Here is a 22,683-nt window from a genome sequence, read left to right as displayed (position 1 = left end):
TGCTGCCTCTGGCACTGGACTGCTTGACCGTGTGCATGGCTTTATGAAGTCTGAAGACTACCAACAAATTTTGCAGCATAATGTAGGGCCCAGTGTGAGAAAGCTGGGTCTCCCTCAGAGGTCATGGGTCTTCCAGCAGGACAATGACCCAAAACACACTTCAAAAAGCACTAGAAAATGGTTTGAGAGAAAGCACTGGAGACTTCTAAGGTGGCCAGCAATGAGTCCAGACCTGAATCCCATAGATCACCTGTGGAGAGATCTAAAAATGGCCGTTTGGAGAAGGCGCCTTCAAATATCAGGGACCTGGAGCAGTTTGCCAAAGAAGAATGGTCTAAAATTCCAGCAGAGCATTGTAAGAAACTCATTGATGGTTACTGGAAGCGGTTGGTCGCAGTTATTTTGGCTAAAGGTTGTGCAACCAAGTATTAGGCTGAGGGTGCCAATACTTTTGTCTGGTCCATTTTTGGAGTTTTGTGAAATGATCAATGTTTTGCTTTTTGCTTCATTCTCTTTTGTGTTTTTTCATTTAAGACAAATTAAATGAAGATAATACCAAAGAATTTGTGATTGCAATCAGGAAGAAACTGAGTATTATCTGACAGAATTGCAGGGGTGTCAATACTTTTGGCCATGACTGTATATTCCATCATAATAAATCCCCAGATCTACGTCCTTCTACAGAACCTAATTGTATGATACAATATTGTTCTGCTCCAGGAAGACATCCAGGCCTCTCTTGAACCCCTCGACTGAGTTCGCCATCACCACCTCCTCAGGCAAGCAATTCCAGATTCTCACTGCCCTAACAGTAAAGAATCCTCTTCTATGTTGGTGGAAAAACCTTCTCTCCTCCAGACGCAAAGAATGCCCCCTTGTGCCCGTCACCTTTCTTGGTATAAACAGATCCTCAGCGAGATATTTGTATTGTCCCCTTATATACTTATACATGGTTATTAGATCGCCCCTCAGTCGTCTTTTTTCTAGACTAAATAATCCTAATTTCGCTAATCTATCTGGGTATTGTAGTTCTCCTTCACTAGCGCTTCGTCTTCACTCCTTCTCCTGCACCATTAGCGCGGCGGCTTCACTCCTTCTCCTGCACCATTAGCACGGTGGCTTCACTCCTTCTCCTGCACCATTAGCACGGCGGCTTCACTCCTTCTCCTGCATTGTTAGCGCAGCAGCTTCACTCCTTCTCATGCACCATTAGCGCGGCGGCTTCACTCTTTCTCCTGCACCGTTAGCGCAGGAGCTTCACTCCTTCTCCTGCACCGTTAGCGCAGGAGCTTCACTCCTTCTCCTGCACCATTAGCACGGCGGCTTCACTCCTTCTCCTGCACCGTTAGCGCAGAGGCTTCACTCCCTATCCTGCACCATTAGCGCCGCGGCTTCACTCCTTCTCCTGCACCATTAGCGCTGCGGCTTCACTCCTTCTCCTGCACCATTAGCGCCGCGGCTTCACTCCTTCTCCTGCACCGTTAGCGCGGCGGCTTGACTGCTACGACCCAAGACCGTTTTCTCCCATCAAGTGACACACACAACAGTTATCGTAACTTTTAAAACTTTATTGGGAAATATACTCATAACATTTCCATCTTTTACTTTGGGTAAATATTTTTTGGTCGCAGCTTAAACCGGCAGTATCTGCCAACAACAGGGGTGTAGGGAGATTACTGCCTTCCGGTCTCCCGGGCAGGTATCTTCACCACCAACAAAAACTCCACCCTTCCGCCAAGGAAGAGCGAACCTAGAGAGCTACGACCCCCCCCAATGCATGCACCGCCTGAACCACGCCTTCTCTAATACCATTGAGGAAGATATCTATTCCCGCCTCATTCAAATGAACTCCGTCTGGAAGCAGAAAACCGGAATTGTCCCCTTCCAGCCGATGGTGCCGAACAACTATACCATTTTTAAACCTTACAAAACGCGATATCCTCTGATTCAACGTGCGTCTGGATCTCTCCATGGCATTCAACTCCCTGGCCCCCTGCCACACCAGCCTTGGGATAACTTCGGACCAGACCAGACGCATCAATGGGAAAAAAAACTCGGAAACTTGTCCATGTCTGATCTGATCAGTGTAAGTAGTTCAGCCAGTGGGGACGAAGCCAGGTCGTTTCCTCCGGCATGGATGACGACAATGGTGGGGGATGAAGCCACCCGTGCAATATGAACAACCTCCGGAAGGACTTGGGACCACATCATGCCTCTCATGCCACGCCATATCACGTCGACATCGTTGAACCCCAGGGATCGCCCTCCTGGGCCCAATTCAGCGCGGCGGGCAGCCCAATAGACTTATGAGTGACCCATTATCCAGACACTGGGTCGCACCCCATCTGGGAATAAAATGCAAACAGTTAGACAATAACCGACAATCAAAGGAAATTAACCGATGTATTACCAAAGCTGCTCCCGTATTATGATAGTACTAAAAACAACCCAAATTTTTTATAGCAATAAGTCAGGCCTGATGTATCTATTAAAACAGCGAGATCTCCATCTACCCACCCTTTGAATTTCTGATTCGAACAAACCCGCTCTAGATGCTTCTGTTGCTGCGCCTATTCGAAATGAGTGAGTCCCAAATTCTGCTGCGGGCATTCCAACCATTGACAACGTACGTCTCAATATAGCTAAAAATTGGCCCGACACTAGTGGAACCCCATTTTCATGTACGAAAAATTGAGAACCATCCTTCCTAACTCGCGTGTAATTCAAAATTAGCATTAACGGGCATATGTCCTTGTTGATGGCAAATATAGGGAACCAAGTTCCCCTACCTTCTTGATCAGTTTTGGATTTACGTATTCTAATCCTTAGACCGTCGTTGCAAATCAGAATGTCCTCCCGCCTAAGGCCACCCGGTTTATTCAAAGCAGTAGGAACAATCTCACTGACCCGCATGGCCCCAAAAAATGCTAGGCCAAACGCCGCTGATGTTAGCGCAGCTTCGTATTTGGAATCGCAAACAGAATCCGTTGCCTTAACCAAGTTCACTAACAAATCAAAGGATATAGGACGCCTGTTATCACCGTGCTTATTTGCTCGTCGCCAACCTTTCAGTATCTGGCTAACCAGAAAATGTTTCGTGGAATCCGGCCAGCCTCGCAGCTTGAAATGGAACGCTAGCGCAGACATACGATTGCGCACCACTGAACCCGACACTCCCATAGCATACATCTTGGATAAGAACCCCATTGTCACCTGCATTCGAGCCTCCTCTGAAGACCCCACTGGTTTTCCTTCTGCTAAAAAGCACCACTCCTCCCACACCTTACCATATGCTTTCCAGGTTGACGGGGCTATCGAAGATCGTATTAGCGGCATCAGGTCCCCAGGACATCCCAGATCGACTGTGGGCATTCCACCTCCTCCAAGGGCTCCTGAATGCGCCGTCCCAGTACATCCTGCGAGTGAGACCCAGTTAGTAACTCAGACAACTTCTCATTGCTGACGATTAGTGCGTTCGCTTTAAACCAAACATTAAATGTTAAACATTTCAATACTATGAACCTAATTAGGTCTAACACCAACGATGAAGGAGATGCTAGGTAGTTGATGGCATGAGCCCCGCTAACGGTTTTAAGGTGAAGACGAATACGCTTGTTGGCCAATTGTGAACCCCAGATTTCCATGGCCACTGCCACCGGAAGGAGGTCAATCAGGGTTGGCTCTGCGTGCCAATTCCTGTGAACCCATAAAGCAGGCCAATTCGCTGAACACAATTTGTTACCCAGACGAATGCTGAAACCAGTGTGGCTTGACGCCGCAAAAAAACAAACCCATGTCCTCATTTGAGCATTCTGACTCCTGAAAGCAAGTCCTACCATTGTAGTTGTTGAGGAACAGCTTCCATATGTTTAAATCAGAACGTAGATGTGCTGTAATCCTGATTCTATGGTGGCTTTGTTTCACTCCTCTCGTGGCTATCATTAATCTGCGCGAGAAGATCCTGCCCGCTGGCATGACCCTACAGGCAAAATTCAAGGAGCCAAGCATTGACTGCATTTGCGTCAATGTGACTTTACCAACCGAAATACTTCCGCTAATGAGTTCCAGCAGTTTCTTAATTTTCTCCATCGGCAACCTAAATTCCATGGCGACCGAATCGATTTCGATCCCGAGGAATGTGATCACTGATACTGGCCCAATCATTTTTTCAGGGGAAAGTGGGACCCCGAAATGTTCCATGGCATCTTTGAATTGGGCTAGGGTTGTGGAGCAAACATCTGATCCAGCTGGACCAACTATCAAAAAGTCATCGAGATAGTGCATGATGGCGGTTTGCCGAGTGATTTTGCGAGCAACCCATTCTAAAAACATACTAAATAATTCGAAATAAAAACAGAAAATAGAACACCCCATGGGAAGACATGTGTCATAATAGTATAGATCCTCAAATTTAGCTCCCAGTAGGTGGTGACAGTCCGGGTGTACCGGAAGCAGCCGGAACGCGGATTCTATGTCCGATTTTGCCATAAGGGCCCCCGGGCCCGCGCTTCTGACTAAGTCGATCGCTTTGTCAAAGGAAATGTAAGTGACGGCAGTAGTGTATAATCCATAGGTTTCGTCAAACTCAATCTGACAGGTGCCCCGCCCCTATCAAAGTGTATCAAAGTGTGTAACCCCTCCCCTCCTCCTGTCAGCCAGCTGACCCTGAGGCTGGCTGATTTCCCCTTTTGATATCGTTTATATAACACATGTTTATAATTATAGCCTAGTCGTGTATTTATTTTACACGTGGTTTATAACACCTTTCTCATTTGTTTTATATTAGATTTTATACGTAGCCCGAGTTTGATTCTGCAAGCTGTGTTTTATTCAGTGTATTCATATAGTGCAGAACTTATAACACACCAAGCTGTTTATTTGTGGTCCTACAGAACATTAACTAAATGGTAGGGTTATTTGCGGGTCAGAGGTTTATAAAGCCTAGGTCAATTGCTGTTGTAATCGCTTTACCAATAAATGTTTATTTACACAAACAGAAAAGTTATTGTGGCCTGTAGCTGTCTATTTGTTTTTTGTATTCGCTTCCTTAGAAAACTTATTTGTAATTCTACTGAACATTAACAGTAAATTGTAAGCTGTGTTTATTCACAGTGTAGCAGATTTTCTCCTACAGAAAAGTTATTGTGTCCTGTAGCTGTCTATTTGTTTTTGTATTCGCTTCCTTAGAAAACTTATTTGTGTTTCGACGGATCATTAACAGTAAATTGTAAGCTGTGTTTATTCACAGTGTAGCAGATTTTCTCCTTGTGGCTGCCTTATATACACAAACAGAAAAGTTACTGGACAACTTATTTTATATATATATATATATATATATATATATATATATATATATATATATTATGCACCAATGTTGCAACACAAGCTATAATATGACCCAATGTTACAACACAAGTAAGAAGCGGCGTGTTTTATACGAATATAAAACAAAGACACGATATTGTAAAAAATTTAAAAAGATTTATTTCTCACAATAAAACAACAGCTCAAAGACATTTCAATACTATAAAATTCCAGGAAGCACATTTTAAGTTAGCTAACAGCATGATGCTGACAAATGCATCTTTGCGGAATCTGATAACGACACGATGAACAAAGGACTGCGCCTGAAAATCTTGATGTCACAAAACCTGATACGGTTCGATCATTATTCTGCAAGTCAGACGTGAAATTTTGTAAAACCTTCTTAAATGGAAAGCCTCGAGCTAAATGGTATAATACATATATGCAATAATGACCGCATACACGGCTATACAAATCTTGAATTTGTGCGCTCTGATAACAATAAGAATAACAATTCTTGTTCAGGAATGTCACAAAAGCGCGTGGAAAGATAATATTATCCGCACGGAAGCCGTAACTGTCAAAAAATATGCCCGTCTTATCGTCGCAGAGTACGATTAATATCCAGTGGCGACCAGCTTGATTCGCCGGGTCTGATTCGCCGGGTCTGTATTCACAATATATGCCGCGGGTCTCTGAGTCACTCTTTCTTCCGGAAGCAAATCACACGGAAACACACCGGCGAATATGCGGTCTGTATAATTATCGGACCGCCTACAACTGTAAGCTGCAGACTGTCCATCGTTGCTTAATTAAAATCGTACAAGATCTCTCGCCTGTTATTAATTTCCAGAATGGTGTGGTTGACTGCAAAGACAATCATATTTATCGTGTGGGGTGTCGCTATCGCAAAGCGGACTTCAGCACGCAGATTACCTGTTTTAATGAGCGAGAAATGGCCTCCAGGCTCTTGATCAGGCGATAAATCAAAAGCAAATAGCGTGAAGCCAGCCATAAATTCTTCACGATCTATCGCCATGGCACAATCAGCCTTTTGCTTGCCCGATATATGGGCAAGCGCCATATATTCTCTGATGGCTAAATCAGCATTAAAATTAGGATTATAAGGCCTCGCGGGTATCTGCTGACCATCCAGATATAATGCCGCGTGGTTGACGTGGTAGTGGTGAAAGTCCAGTGGGTTTTTTGTATAAGAACCGCTGAAGCCCTCATTATCTACAAACCCCAATATAACAGTTTTTGGTATCTGTCCTAGGAAGAGGTTCTCGTGGTTCGTGATCCGTGTCCCTGCGGCGATGCTGTACACTTTCAGGCATGTTCGGTCAACAGCGTACTTGGCTGTTGCTGCTAGGAGGGCCTGGCTGTGGCCGATTCGGACAGCCGGTGATACCTGCACTCTTTTCACATAGAGAGCCGCCTGCGAGATTTGTACCTTCAGCGGCTCGGCTTCTGCGGACATGAGGCAGAAAGTATCCTTATTTCTTGACAGCTTAACCTTAAGGTCAAGACCGTTCAATATTAACTTTGGCTGGTTAAATATATCCCCAAAAATGGGCCCCAAAAGATCGATGGGTTTTGAGCGAGAAGCGGCACTGGCTCTTTTGATAAATCCCGCATTTGCGCCATCCAGGCGCCTGTCATTATGATGCCCCGCAGTGTCTTTATAGAACAAACCGGCTGTAAATTGTGATGCCAGCGTCTGTGAACTGTAATTTAAAAGGGTCTCTATGTACGCTCTATAGCTGTAGAGATTGTCCGATTGTGAGATAAGTCGGTCTCCCAGAGTAATATCGACCTGGTTAAAAAGAGTGGCTAGAGGGCAGTTTATGAGCGCCACACGCGCACCATCGGCGATGGCCGTATTATCCTGCTTCACGATGCGACAGCTTATGTACAGCAGCGTGTTGTTCAGATCATAATAATAATCACCGCTACCAGATATGTAAAACTCCAACGGTCCATTGTCTGACAGAGCAGCAACCGGCTGTACTTCTACAAATAGAGATTTCTCGATACTTGTTTGAGTCGGTGGTACGGCAAAAATATCCAGTTCAGATTTTGCGCACTCTACAGAAGCGTCATGCAGGAAAGCCATGGTAACTGATTAGAAGATGTCGTCCGCAGAGCGTCTTACTCGTTTCTGACGGGGCCGTCTCTTGGATGTAGTTTTATTCATGAGCATCGGCGGTAAAGGAGGGCAAACGCGCCGCTTTCTTTTTTGGGCTTTTTTAGCGACATAGATTATCCCAGAGCCGTCTTGCTGTGTTGGCGTATTTATCCTTTTCATAAGGGCCGTCGATGCTGATGTCACGGCATCTGCAGCGATGTTCCGGGCAGCCGTCCGAACGTGTGGTTTTACTAATTCTAAGCCTTTTCTGAAAAGCGGAACGGCGCGCCGAAATAAGCCTTTAAATAGCCCTGCCAGGCCAGAGCCATACATGTACTCGCTCCCGCGGAATCCCTCTTGCCCGTGCCCCGACTGGGCAGTATAGTAGCGGGCATAAACAGCAGGATCTCCATACACCCTTTGAGACAGCATTTTATCGTGTCAATGCTGACGAGGTCTAAAATGTAATCGCACTATACACTTTCCGTATCTGAATTTAACCGGCGTGCCCTGGTCCGACATGACTGTAATGTTTATGGAGTCAAAGTGTTGCTTGCACAGCGGTATGTAATCGGGCCGTGAGTAGCGCACCGTGACAATATCATTATCATCGCCGCTAACTTCTACGGTTCGTAGCAGTTGAACGTAACTGTCACCTACAAGTTGATGTTGAATTATATCAGTGTATACAAAAAGCGAATAAAAACCAGCCTTTGAATCGGGGTAAAAGCGGCGATTCCACGGCATTAAAGCAACGGGGGAGTCATCGACGGTCTGCAGTCCGAAAATAAATTTTAGCTTAGTACCCAGAGCAAACTGTATAGGTGATGGGTCGGACAGGATCACCTCACGGCGTAGCTCATCATACCGTATTCTGTAGGCAGGCGTAGATAAATACAGCGCTTCTATTCAGGCATTGACCGCGCCAACTAGCTTAGGAATGGACGAGTAAAATCCTGATTTTATGTGATACTGTACTAACGGTTCGCCGTGTTTAGCCGCGTAGAAGCTCCCTTCAAAAGCATCAAACGTGTTCCACGTATGGGGGTACTGTATTTCCGTTAACGCCACCTCATAATCTGCTGAAAGACGAACGGCCCGCGCTAACTTGGTATTGTACTCCGATATTGTGTTTTCAGGGTAGATTTTAATTGACGAATTACTGGGTAATGTCACGAAAAACGAGCCCGCTTCCATGGTTATATATCTGTCAACTCCGAGGCCGGGATCCAACTATTGAATTTTTCGGGGTAGCCCAGCCATTTGACAAAGCAGTGACTCACACCCCTGACACGTTTTTTTCTCAAAATTTTTTCTACTCTGTAGACAAGATCCTCATCCATAGGTATTTTTTGCAGCTCTTCCTTATAAAATGACCCCTCTACAGCCTCCCCGGCTAAATCACTGATTTTATAAAGGGGCTTATGAAATTTATTGGAGACGGCGGTAATTAAAAAAATCTCTTCGCTGTACGTCTTCTCATAGCCCTTACAGAAGGGCGATTTATAGCGCGATATTCTCACATGAGAGCCAACCGTTAAAGACGGTTTAATCGGTTTATTAGTAATAGTAGAACTGTAAATATTGCGCCAGATTTGCATCACGTTTCTCTCTGACACAGACGCGGGACTACAGCGGATCGTTGAGTGGTACGTATGGTTGTAGCTATGCAGCAAATCCGGTAAAATATCAATATACCTAAAGGTATTATGATGCGTAAGATAGCGCCACATACGGGTTTTTAATGTGCGATTAAAACGCTCGACCATAGCGGCTTTTACATCATTGTTTGTAAAAATGTGATGAATATTATGCGTATTACATAGTTGCTTGAGTGATGAATTTATAAATTCTTTGCCGCGATCCGTCTGCAGTTTCTTCGGTATGCGCTTATCATTTTGAAATATTAATTCGAACGATCTGGCGACACTAGCGCCTGTCTTGTTTGTCAAGGCCACGCACCATGCGTATCTCGATAGAACATCAATCACCGTCAGGATGTATTTGACATTATCATTTTCCCTTGAATAGTCAATTAAACTTACGAGATCCGCCTGCCACTGCGCATCAATGGCCGAGACGTAAATTTTATTTGTCAAAAAGCGTTTTCTAGCAGGCTTGTGTAGCGTGTAGGTGTCTTGCTTATTCAACCAAGCAATCACATCAGATTTCTTTATTCCGCGCTCTCTTGCAGCTCTAAATAATTTGTCAATACCAGAGAATGATCTGGGAGCCTTGCTTGTAAAATATTGTTTTTCTAATATGGCATCATACGATTTAGACGTCATGATTGATTAAAATGATTGTGGCTCGTTAATCAACAGCCTGTTTCTTTCAGAAATTCAGATGTATAAAAATTCCTGTTTTAATCCGGCTATATCATGCGTGAGTTAATGCATGCATTAATTGCATGTATGGTTGTGTTCTGGGTGTTAACAGAAGGCGTGTGATGGGCGTAACTGGGTGTGTTTTTGGGTGTTAACAGGTGAGTTGTTTTCTGACACCCAGGATAAATACAGCTGGCTGTACCACCACAGTACAACAGACATCCACCAGAAGCCAGACTAGACTAAAAAGCAGAGCTATTCTAAATGTAAGTATATAAGACAGTTGTCTTATTATTCGCAAATGCTTAATTATATTTAACTATGCATCTCTAAAACCATAATTAAGGATGTTATTTGTTTAATAAGTGTTATACTGGAGGATAGCTGCATATTTAGTTTTACTGCATAAACCATATTTGTGGTCCATAATTAATATAGAAAGACTTATCCGCGGGCAGCTATTATAACATAATTTATGTAATACAGTAGTTAATAACTGTTAATATGCCCTAACTAGCGTATGCAGCGCTTACTTACTACCTGTGTTTTATTTAACATAGACATATTTATAGTCATATTTATACAGTAGCGGTATATTTAGTGGCGCTGTATAATATAGTTTTACTGCATAAACCATATTTGTGGCGCATAATTAATATAGAAAGACTTAGCCGTATTACCCATGATTTGCTTAGTATAAGCATATTTATACACGGGACGCAGTTTTATTTGTTGGGGTATATAAATGAGTTTGACGAGTGGTGTTGTGTGGTTAATATAGATTGCACAAAAAATTTACACAGCTAATTTATTTTAGATGGAATCCCAAAATTTTTCGGCTTTTTCCAGTCAAGTTGAGGATTCGGTAATAGGTATGTTTCAAGATTTATATACATGTATCTGCTAGTGTCCCATTCTAAGTAAGGACTGTTTTTATATATTATCTTTATATTGTTTATTCTTTCTTGTTTAAGATGAATTTATCAGGAACATCCCCGATAATGTAGATGAATTTACCAGGAACATCCCCGATAATGTAGATGAATTTACCAGGAACATTACCGATGATGTAGATGAATTTATCAGGGACTTCAGCGATGATTTTTTAATCGGCTTCAGCGTGCCTACTCTGGAGTGTGATACACCTGGAGCTGAGTATAGTAACACTAATGCAGGTGACGCTGCTGTGTGGGATTTGACTCAGGACATCATAGGTGCGTTGTGTGTCTGCGTGTATGTGTGTGTGTGTGTGTGTGTGTGTATATAGCTTTTAAGTATTTAGACGTGTAAATATATATATATTAATTCTTTACAGATGTCGACATGTTTCCAGAACCAACCACCTCGGAACACAATCAGATGACTGTTGAGGAACTGATGTACCAGACCCCCACACCGAGAAACAGCCCTGTTTCTAGAGCCCCTAAAAAACAGCTCGGACCGGCGGGCAAGAAAGGAAAAGGTAATCGTGTGAAAAGTTTTCGCACAACCGCTCTGAGAAAATCCACCACGCCTCTACTAAGTCCTATATCTTTATTTATAGCTTGTAAACTGAAGCCTAGAAGAATTTTCACAAAAGAGAATATACCGGAGCTAATGGAGAGCCTCGCAGAAGCTATAGAAGACGCCCCGGCAATCATTCACCACACATCGCTAGCCCGTAAGTGTATATTTTGGTATACATGCACAGTCTCTGTACAATCAATGATACACGTGCTTCACCATTGAGATCCAGGGCACACACATATCTGACACATGTATAATCTTTCCTGCAGCTAAGCGCAGCGGCCTGCGTCGGTCTCACACATATCTGACACATGTATAATCTTTCCTGCAGCTAAGCGCAGCGGCCTGCGCCGGTCTCGCACATATTTGACACATGTATAATCTTTCCTACAGCTAAGCGCAAAGTCATGAGAAAAACACCTCCAGCACCTCTACAGCCGCTACAGATCACCGAGAATGGCGCAGTACCAGCGTGGTCGGCGATACAGACGGCTAATGGAGCTGTTAGAGCATATCCGCTATCACCGATCTGCGTGGTGCAGGACGCAGGAAACCCTGTGCCGTCGGACCATCGTGAAATACTCCATTCAAGCACCGGACAGCCATCGACAATCCGTGTGAATGACCCCGCGCTACTATATCCAGAAGTGGTCGAGGCACCCCGAAAACATAAGCGGAAAACAAAACATGTTACAGAGCCACCAACCGCATCCTGCGCTGTGGGTGCAACAGCCACGATGACTCGTGAAGAGTATGATCGCGAGATTGATCAGCTCGCTGATGGTAAGCAACCATCCGTAGAACCGCTCATTATACGTATGTCCCACACTATGCAACCGTCAGCGCCATGTGTAACGGGTCCTGCTAATTCCTCTGGGGTCGGACCCTCAGGACCCTCTAATTTGGGTGACATATCTCATGTCTGTGTATCTAACTCTGTTAATGTTAAGAAACGGTCAAAGAGGTCGCGGCCGGCTGATGTTAAGGGGTGTAAAGAGCTTAAGGTGTGTAAAAAGCCACGGATTCATGCGCCAGCTATAGATCTGCCGCATGAATACCGCAGCTGGGGCCCCGCTGAAATGCTTGTGTTTCAGGAACACTTCGTCCGCTACTTACGCTACAAACGCTGGGTCCCCAAAATAATGTTTTTTTGCGATACTTTTGAAAAATTATTATCAACACAAAGACCAACACAGGCTAATAAGTCCGAACTATACGCACTTCGGAGCCTGCTGCTGGATGGCGAGATAACAACTACAGCGACCCCATTATGACTAGATATGGTCGGCTACGGCATGCATAAACCACCTAAACTAACACTACCCAGGTATAATAGGGCTAGAGTTATAAAGAGGGCTCTAAAATTGTTGGTCAGCGCTAGACGGGCGCTATGCTCTAGGAGGCGTCGTGGTGACATGTGTCCTGCAATGCCTCTACAGACACCACAGACGTCGTCACAAGAGTCAGAACACCAAACACATAGTCCAGGCAGCTCTGCAGATGCCGCACATGCATCTACACAAAATTCACAAGCCTCAGACGCTGCCGCTGCTGGTAATGTGCGGCGCCCCGATCATACAGTATTTTTGCAACACATCCATCATCATGAAAGAGCCCTCCGCAATTTCAACGGCCATATACATACAGATCATTTTAGATTTGTAAATTTGGAGCGTGTACGATCATTTGAAGAGGGCGTGAATATTGTTCATGAAGGCATTCAGGCATTACTGGATAGAATCATCAGGGACATTGAACCTGGCGACTTTGTACAGTTAAGGTTTGATGCCGGCGATACTTTAGACCCTATTTTCACTACAAAACAAACCCGTGAAGATTTTAATTCCGAATCTTTTTTAAATGCTGTTGCCAGCGCACTTCAAAGTAACGCTGAATGCATATCATCCAATTCGCTAAAGCTAGTCGTCACCATCATTAAAAACCGACGCGGTGGTGTAAAAAGGCGCTTGAAATCTATAGCGAGCAGTCAGATCATTAAACAAAAGAGACAATGGCTGTATGATTTTAACAATTACATGACAAATCTGTGTTTGGCTGCTAGTGTGTGCGCCCTGATGGACGAGACGGATGTCGCTGATGGTGTTTTACTGAGCCGCTCTAAAAACATACACGCAGCACTGGGCATCCCTGATGGGCAATTAGTGAGTTTTAGCGACATCCCGGCATTTGAAAAATATTTGCGGGTCACCATTAAAGTACTGTGCTATAGTCAGGGCGATTGGCGCTACTTTGAGAGCGGTAATACAGCTAATGGCAAAACAGTATTCATATTGTTCCATGATAATCACTACTACGGGATCAAAAATATGAAGGGTTTTATCGGTGCTGATTACTTTTGTGAGCTCTGCAATTCAGTGTTTCACCACAAGAACAACCACTCCTGTCAGTATTTGTGTAAAACCTGTCAGAGAGAGAATTGCGTAGAAAGCGGTGCCGACCAGCAGCCCAGATGTCCTGTTTGCAGAGTTTATTGCCGCTCGAGCGTGTGCCTAGATTATCACAAACAATTGGGATTAGGCGACCCGGCATTCTGCAGACTTAAAACATTTAGTGATAAATGCAACCGTTTTGTTCCCAGAAATAGCGAAACAGAGCATAAATTTAATGGTTTGCGCTGTCCTGTATGTCGCAGACATATAAATAAATTCGATGCCCATCTTTGTTACATGCGGAGGTATGTAGCACAGGATGAGTCCGATTGTTATATCTTTTATGATTTTGAATGTATGCAGGAGACAGGCACGCACGTCCCGAATTACATTTATGCTACAACGCTGTATGGCCGCCCCTCCTGGGAGTTTGAGGGCGATACCTGTACACATGACTTTGTACAGTTCTTTACAAGCGGTACATTTTCAGATCATACATTTATTGCCCACAATGGTGGAAGATACGACGCATACTTTATTGTTAAGGAACTGATTTCTGAAAAACTACAAGTACAGTTGATAACCCAAGGTGGTCGTCTCTTGTGTGTGTCGCTACCCGATTTGTCTATAAGGTTCATAGACTCTCTAAATTTTATCCCCATGAAACTCAGTAAATTACCACAGGCCATGGGCTTTTCAGGAGGCAAAGGACATTTTCCACACTTTTTCAATACCCGAGAAAACCAAAACTATGTAGGTCCCATACCTGATGTAAAATATTATGGGGTGGAGTACATGTCACCTGGTGAGAAGGTAGAGTTCCTGGAGTGGTATGAGACACAGGTAAATACAACTTTTGACTTCAAGGCCGAGCTAAAATCTTATTGCAAACAAGATGTTGAAATTTTGAGACCCGCCTGCGAGATCTATAGAGAGCGTATTATGCAGATGACGCAGAAAAATGTTAAAAAATACTGTAAGCGTCAAAAGCAAAGGATTGTAGTGAGCAGATGTGTTGATCCTTTTCAGCTCATCACCCTGGCCTCGGTGTGTATGACGATGTACCGGTTTAAATTTCTTCCAAAACAGACAATCACCATTTTACCTGGTGATAATTATCACAAGGCAAAAAAGCACTACTCGACACCCGCTATACAGTGGCTCATGTATGTAGCCCACTCTGAGAACATCGACATACAGCACGCTTTGAGAGGCGGCGAAAAACAGGTCGGGAAGTATTTTCTAGATGGCTATGCCTATGTTAGCGGCCAGCACATAGCCTTTGAATTTCAGGGGTGTTTTTACCACGGATGTCCCGTGTGCTATAATGAAAATGACACAAATAAGGTCACACGTACGTCCTACGGCCAGTTATATTACACCTTTTTAGCTAAAAAGCGTTACTTACAGTGCTGCGGGTACACAGTAAGACTGATGTGGGAACATGAGTGGAATGAAATGGTTGAAAATGATTCTAACCTTCAATAATTTCTCCACCAGATGGAATTCCCCGTTCCTTTAGACCCCCGTGATGCGCTTTATGGCGGCCGAACTAACGCCATTAAGCTCTATCACCATCTGGAAGAAGGGGAGACTTTACACTACTACGATTTCACCAGTCTGTACCCCTTTGTAAACAAAACTAAAACATACCCTGTAGGCCATCCAGACATCATCTACGACAATTTTGGATTCATTAAAAAATACTTTGGCATTGCTAGAGTCAAGGTCTACCCGCCGAGAGATTTATTTTTTCCAGTTCTACCGGTAAAACTCAACAAAAAATTAATGTTCCCCCTTTGCTACACATGCGCTGCATATTCCCAGGCAGATATTTGTGCCCACAGTGATGAAGAACGGGCGCTGACAGGCACCTGGTGCACTATAGAGCTCGAGATGGCGATAGAAAAAGGGTATCGGATTGCTCACATCTACGAAATATGGCATTTTCCTAAAACCACTGATGATCTGTTTGCGCCTTACATTAAATTACATCTTAGGGATAAGCAGGAAGCCTCTGGTTATCCTAGCTGGTGCACTGATGACGCCAAGAAACGGCAGTACATTGACTCTTTTCTTGAAAAAGAAGGCGTCCAATTACGGCCTGAAAATATAGCTGTCAATCCTGCCAAGCGACAGATCTCCAAGCTTTTCTTAAATTCTTTATGGGGAAAGTTTGCTCAGAGATCTAATCTATCATGTACCAGCATTGTTAGGGATCCAGATGAACTTTTTAAGTATTTGTTCCTGCCTTACTATGACATTTCGATGTTACATTTCCTTGATGATGACACCGCAACCATTAACTGGAAATATGCAAAAGGCCACCACACACTCAACAAAAACACAAACATTTTTATAGCGTGTTTTACAACAGCGTATGCTCGGTTACAGCTCTATTCGCTGCTGGACCGGCTGCAGGAGCGGTGCCTTTATCACGACACAGACTCAGTTATTTTTGTACAGAGAGATGGTGAGTGGCAACCGCCTTTAGGCGATTACCTGGGGGAGCTGACCAGTGAAATACCCGATGGTACACACATCACAGAATTTGTATCCGCGGGCCCCAAAACTTACGGCTACAAACTCAACACCGGTAAAACTGTCTTAAAAGTTAAGGGGATAACACTAAATGTTGGTAACTCTCAATCTATTAATTTCAACAGTCTGAAAGATCTAGTTCTGGACTACCCGCGCAATTCTGCCGCAGAAACTCAGAAACGTATTGTCGTACAGCAGGCGTCCATTGTGAGAAATAAAAAGTACTGGGATATTGAAACAAGGCCATTACGCAAAACAAAAAAGTGCGTTTATACAAAGCGCCGACTATTAGACGATTTCACAACATTACCTTTTGGGTATTAGTCGAGTATTGTGATGGATACGCGTCTGCAGCACCCTTTCTCTTGCATTCTAGCAGGCCCGTCTAATTCTGGAAAGAGCTATTTTGTAAAACAGCTGCTATATAATATTGAAGGTAATTTTTCTCAGAAACCTGATAATATTGTATGGTTTTATTCGTGTTGGCAAAAACTATATGATGAAATCTCTCTCTCTTTTCCCCACGCCAGATTTGTGGAGGGTCTGCCGAATACATTCGTAGATGACGAATTATTCCCACCGGAGAAGGTGAATTTGGCGATTGTTGATGATCTCATGGAGAGTGCTAGTGAGAATTGTGAGATAGAAAAAGCCTTTACCAAGTATGTGCACCACAGAAATCTCAGCATTTTCTACCTGGTGCAAAACATATTTTGTCAGGGCAAGAAAAGCCGTACGATAAATTTAAACACAAAGTACATGGTGCTTTTTAACAACCCCCAAGATAAATTACAAATTTTAACTCTAGCTCGTCAGATGTATCCCGGAAAAACACGTTTTTTCCTAGAAGCTTTTGAGGATGCCACGCGGGAGCCTTACGGGTATTTGCTTGTAGATTTGCGAGCTAATACGCCTGAGGATCTGCGTTTAAGGACTGGGTTGTTTCCACCCGCGTTTCCGGCTGTCTATGTTCAAAAGAAAAACACTTCTAAAAAGTGAATTTTACCCGCTATCAGACATTCTACGCTGTGTGCATTGTGCTGTAAAGATGTCTGAGAGGCTCCGGCGTAACTGGGCTCTCTTAAAAACCCTAGTGAAAGCAACCCCCGCTGTCAGAAAGTCTATTTTGCGCGATGCAAGCAATGATTTAATTACAGCCATAGGCGAGATTGCTTTAAATATCTTAAAAGGCAGGATTCCGCTGAAAGAGCGCCAAAAAGGTATATTAAAGAAGTGGCGTAAAGCTATAAGAACCCTGAGCGACAGATCTCAGCCCATAAAGAAAAAGAAGCGACTACTAAAACAGACCGGCGGGTTTATCAGCCCTCTTTTAGCTTTTGCAATTCCAATAATAACAAGCCTGATCGCCGGAAGATAATGAAGCATGCAGCGAAAATGTATCTAGTCCCCAAACAGGAGCTAGACAAACTAAGACCCGGTACTACAGATAACATACGCGACAGTGTTATTCGACGCCTTGATGGTGAAATTAGCGACATTTTACAGCGTCGTGACATTCCCGATGATGTGAAAATTTAAATGTATAGCTCTGTGCTACAACGCTACTTGGTACATACAAGGCTCAGCTCAAAAGAAGTAACGGCTTTAAATCTCGTTAGCCCTCCTGATCCTGGTCAGCAGCAATTGCCAAATACTGACTCTGATAAAAATCATGAGATCGCTGAAATTGTCGGACATATAAACCAAAGATATAAAAAGAATGCTGAATTTTTACTAAACAGGCTGCTGCAGAATAAAAATGTCACAGCATGGAATAATAATGCTGAATTTATTTTCAAAGGATCCGTAATACCCGGGTCTAACTTACTGGATTTGGTACGTAGTACAACGCAGAGCCATGCTCTGAACAGTAGAAATTTACCGCCGGGTTGGGATTCATTTATGCAGGCTATGGCCGAGCTAAATATGCCGTCTACAGTTGTGGGTAACCCCGCTACTAGGAAGCTTTTAGATGAATTAAAAATTACCAACAGTGAGACACGCTCTGTATCTACACCGCTGAAGTTAGCGGCGGCTCCCCGTACAATTCAATCTTTACATTCCCCGTCATTAGGTACCACACGTGGAACTTTGCTACCTAAAAAAAGGTCTCTACCGATGCTACAAACCATGTGGCTCACGATGTAAAGAATGTACTGGCTAAAATGCTGTACTTGCCTTGTAACGATATATTAATTATTTTGTAAGAAGTGTAATTGTTCATTGTACTATTTAATGTTTTTACTTTTTATATTCTGTAAGAATTTTATAGTATTGAAATGTCTTTGAGATGCTGTTCTATTGTGAGAAATAAAATTTTTTTTTACATTTTTACAATATCGTGTCTTTGGTTTTTTATTCGTATAAAACACACCGCTTCTTACTTGCGTGTGTTGTAACATTGGTGCATATTATATATATATATATATATATATATATAAAATAAGTTGTCCAGTAACTTTTCTGTTTGTGTATATAAGGCAGCCACAAGGAGAAAATCTGCTACACTGTGAATAAACACAGCTTACAATTTACTGTTAATGATCCGTCGAAACACAAATAAGTTTTCTAAGGAAGCGAATACAAAAACAAATAGACAGCTACAGGACACAATAACTTTTCTGTAGGAGAAAATCTGCTACACTGTGAATAAACACAGCTTACAATTTACTGTTAATGTTCAGTAGAATTACAAATAAGTTTTCTAAGGAAGCGAATACAAAAAACAAATAGACAGCTACAGGCCACAATAACTTTTCTGTTTGTGTAAATAAACATTTATTGGTAAAGCGATTACAACAGCAATTGACCTAGGCTTTATAAACCTCTGACCCGCAAATAACCCTACCATTTAGTTAATGTTCTGTAGGACCACAAATAAACAGCTTGGTGTGTTATAAGTTCTGCACTATATGAATACACTGAATAAAACACAGCTTGCAGAATCAAACTCGGGCTACGTATAAAATCTAATATAAAACAAATGAGAAAGGTGTTATAAACCACGTGTAAAATAAATACACGACTAGGCTATAATTATAAACATGTGTTATATAAACGATATCAAAAGGGGAAATCAGCCAGCCTCAGGGTCAGCTGGCTGACAGGAGGAGGGGAGGGGTTACACACTTTGATACACTTTGATAGGGGCGGGGCACCTGTCAGATTGAGTTTGACGAAACCTATGGATTATACACTACTGACGGCTGTTTCATCCCTGGGTATACCATCGTTAACCGACATACCATTGGGGTATGATAGGTGATGAATTAATCGGTATTTACCTGACTCTTTTTTGGGAACTATACCCAAGGGGGAAACCCGTAAGTTAGGAAAAGGTGGGGAATTGAAGGGACCGCGAAAGCGACCCAACCTGATTTCCTTGTCCAACTTCGCTGCTAGTACGTCAGGTAATTCCTTTGCGGATTGTAAGTTTGTGGCCGATTGTGGCTCCGGGGACCAATTAAATGGGATGAAGAACCCATATGAGAAACCGAAACGCAGTTGCCCCGCAGCCGCTTTATTGGGATATTTGTCCAGCCACGGCTCCATTCTTTTTACGCTCACTGGCGTCGTTAACCTCACCTGTAGAGGGATTTTTCCCGGAGTTAGCTTTTTGGGGTGGTCGTGTGCATTTTGCCACAGGGTGGGAACCTCCGCACGCTGAACACTCATGTCTATATTTACAGTGTCCTACATTAAATAACCAGCATGAACCTGGTCTACGCATGACTGTTGCTGCCGCGTTGTTACCGGACCCGGCAGCGGGCCCGTGAAAGGATTGGGTTGCTCTTTGCGCCATCATCAAGCGGAGCCACGAATCCGTGGCTTTCATACCCCAGCCTAATTGGGGGTTGGCGGCCAAGCGACGGCGGAAATCCTCATCATATTTCCACCATGCTGATCCCCCGTGTGCCTTATAGGAGTTGTAGATGCTATCTAGGTATATAAATAGCTCGGAGCACCTTTCGGGGTGCTTCTCCCCCATAACGCATCCCAGGACCGCAAACGCTTGCAACCAGTTATTGATGGTTTTTGCAACTTTTGGTTTACGTTCATATGTTTTTTCTCCCAACCGCCCCTGTGGCCGCACTTGCTGCTGCGTCTGAAATATTGGTGTTGGTTCTCTCCCCTCCCCATGCCCCGACAAAGGGGTACTCACCGATCGGTGCATTGGCCTCCGGACAGCTTACTTCCCGTGCCACGGGAGTCGACGGACCTTGGCGTTCCATGCGCTGTATGGACCTACGACGAGAGGACTCCTGCCTGTGTGACCTGCCTGAAGAACTATCAGATGAAGAAGGCGAGCGCCAACGCGAAGCTCCAGACCGTCTGCTACGTCGGCTGGACCTAGATCTATATGAACGCCGTTTGCTACCATGACGATCGCGCTTCCTATGCCTGCTTCTGCGATGCTCTCTAGGGGATGACGATGATGACGATGATGATCTGCGCGCGGGGCGGATACCCGCACTCTGTCTGCTATCCAGAGCCGGGGTGCCAGCACCCTGACTTGGGGCACGAACACCGGTTGCCATCAGTGATATTGACGCTGAGGCGTTCTGGTGTTCCCCTAATGCCGCCTGCGAGGGAATAATTTGCCCGCCCGGTATTTGTGAATACGGTGTGCTAAAAATAAGTGGGTAAGGTGGAAACTGTGAGTCGCCCCCTATACTAGTCTGGGAGTATGCACCGTGCTGACCTGATGCTAATATTATGTGGGGTGATCCCATGTTCTGCTGTGCTACCGCTGCCCCATCCTTGTCCCTGACAGTATTAGCATTAGCTTCCCCTGCGTTGCTTGAAAGTGGAGGAATACCTCCCTGCGGAGCCTCAGTCTCCTTTCCTGCCGTCCCTGAGTCCTGTGATGAAGCTGATGTTCCCTGAACTCCCCCCATGCTGTTTCTAGTTAGGTGCCCAGCTCTGGCTAATACTGCTGGCACCTGCAGTCCTGCACTCCCTCTTATTGTGCCTGGGGCAGAAGGGGGAATAAAGCTTATGTCGCTAGTCCCCGACTCTTGTGTCTCCCCCACCTGCTGCAGTTCACTTCCTCCCGTCCCGCTGGCGCCGAGAGCAGCAGGGGCGCGCGCACGAGAGCTGCGCGCGCTCTTTTTTGAAATCGCTGGCGGGCTCAGCCGTGCCGGAGGCCGGGTGGCTCTGCGAGAGCGCCGACCCTCCGGCGGCGCCGCCGTCTGCATTATGGCAGGGAAGGAGTCGCTCCTGGTCAGCAAAGCTGCTAGCCAAGCGCTGCCTTCCCTGCCAATCCTCTCCCTCACCGCACTCTCCAGCGGGTCCATCACACCGGCAGCCCAACAGGTCCGGGTCCTGGGATCGGATGTGATTCCGGCGCTTCCTGGTGCCAAGAGCAGGAGATAAGCCCCGCCCCCTTCTCGGGGAGTTAACCCCGTATTCATCCTTGCCTCACTCGATGGGAGATCTCTCACCAACAAGCGTGGAGAAGGCGCAGCAGTCAGGGGACAGCAGCATGAGCCGCAGTGTCCCAAACACTCCTCCTGTATTGTTAGCGCTGCGGCTTCACTCCTTCTCCTGCACCATTAGCGCGGTGGCTTCACTCCTTCTCCTGCACCATTAGCGCGGCGGCTTCACTCCTTCTCCTGCACCGTTAGCGCAGCAGCTTCACTCCTTCTCCTGCACCGTTAGCGCAGAGGCTTCACTCCTTCTCCTGCACCGTTAGCGCAGAGGCTTCACTCCTTCTCCTGCACCGTTAGCGTTGCGGCTTCACTCCTTCTCCTGCACCATTAGCGCTGCGGCTTCACTCCTTCTCCTGCACCGTTAGCGCTGCGGCTTCACTCCGCTTTTGCACCGTTAGCGCTGCGGCTTCACTCCGCTCCTGCACCGTTAGCGCAGCAGCTTCACTCCTCCTGTATTGTTAGCGCTGCGGCTTCACTCCTTCTCCTGCACCGTTAGTGTGGCAGCTTCACTCCTCCTGTATTGTTAGCGCTGCGGCTTCAGTCCTTCTCCTGCACCGTTAGCGCTGCGTCTTCACTCCTTCTCCTGCACCGTTAGCGCTGCGGCTTCACTCCTTCTCCTGCTCCGTTAGCGCTGCTTCTTCACTCCTTCTCCTGCTCCGTTAGCACTGCTTCTTCACTCCTTCTCCTGCACCGTTAGCGCTGCTTCTTCACTCCTTCTCCTGCACCGTTAGCGCTGCTTCTTCACTCCTTCTCCTGCACCGTTAGCGCTGCTTCTTCACTACTTCTCCTTCACTGTTAGCGCTGCGTCTTCACTCCTTCTCCTGCACCGTTAGCGCTGCGGCTTCACTCCTTCTCCTGCTCCGTTAGCGCTGCTTCTTCACTCCTTCTCCTGCACCGTTAGCGCTGCTTCTTCACTCCTTCTCCTTCACTGTTAGCGCTGCGTCTTCACTCCTTCTCCTGCACCGTTAGCGCAGCGGCTTCACTCCTTCTCCTGCTCCGTTAGCGCAGCGTCTTCACTCCTTCTCCTGCACCGTTAGCGCTGCGGCTTCACTCCT

The 22,683-nt window shown here is 45.1% G+C and overlaps 2 protein-coding genes across 2 annotated transcripts in view; both read right to left on the bottom strand.

Moving 5' to 3' along the window:
* Positions 1-22,683, bottom strand: part of LOC138643509 (uncharacterized) — a 1,192,186-nt gene that overhangs the window by 238,879 nt on the left and 930,624 nt on the right. The window lies entirely within an intron of this gene.
* On the bottom strand, positions 1,750-21,517 carry LOC138643216 (pneumococcal serine-rich repeat protein-like). The gene is made up of 2 exons (XM_069732068.1): positions 20,359-21,517; positions 1,750-3,416 (listed from the first exon to the last, which is right to left on the bottom strand). Exons 1-2 carry the CDS (start codon positions 21,491-21,493, stop codon positions 2,458-2,460), a joined length of 2,094 nt encoding a protein of 697 aa, XP_069588169.1. The 5' UTR covers positions 21,494-21,517; the 3' UTR covers positions 1,750-2,457.

This window comes from Ranitomeya imitator, chromosome 6, assembly GCF_032444005.1.
Source record: "Ranitomeya imitator isolate aRanImi1 chromosome 6, aRanImi1.pri, whole genome shotgun sequence".
Lineage (NCBI taxonomy): Eukaryota > Metazoa > Chordata > Amphibia > Anura > Dendrobatidae > Ranitomeya > Ranitomeya imitator.
Note: the sequence above shows the minus strand (reverse complement) of the source record. Positions and strands in the feature narration are given on the sequence as shown.

Excerpts from the sequence above, each read along its gene's own strand:
- LOC138643216 (XM_069732068.1), bottom strand. The coding sequence starts at position 21,493 with ATGGACCCGCTGGAGAGTGCGGTGAGGGAGAGGATTGGCAGGGAAGGC. Across the intron at positions 3,417-20,358 it reads GGAGGCCAATGCACCGATCG|GATGTACTGGGACGGCGCAT; the intron begins GTGAGTACCCCT and ends TCTCACTCGCAG.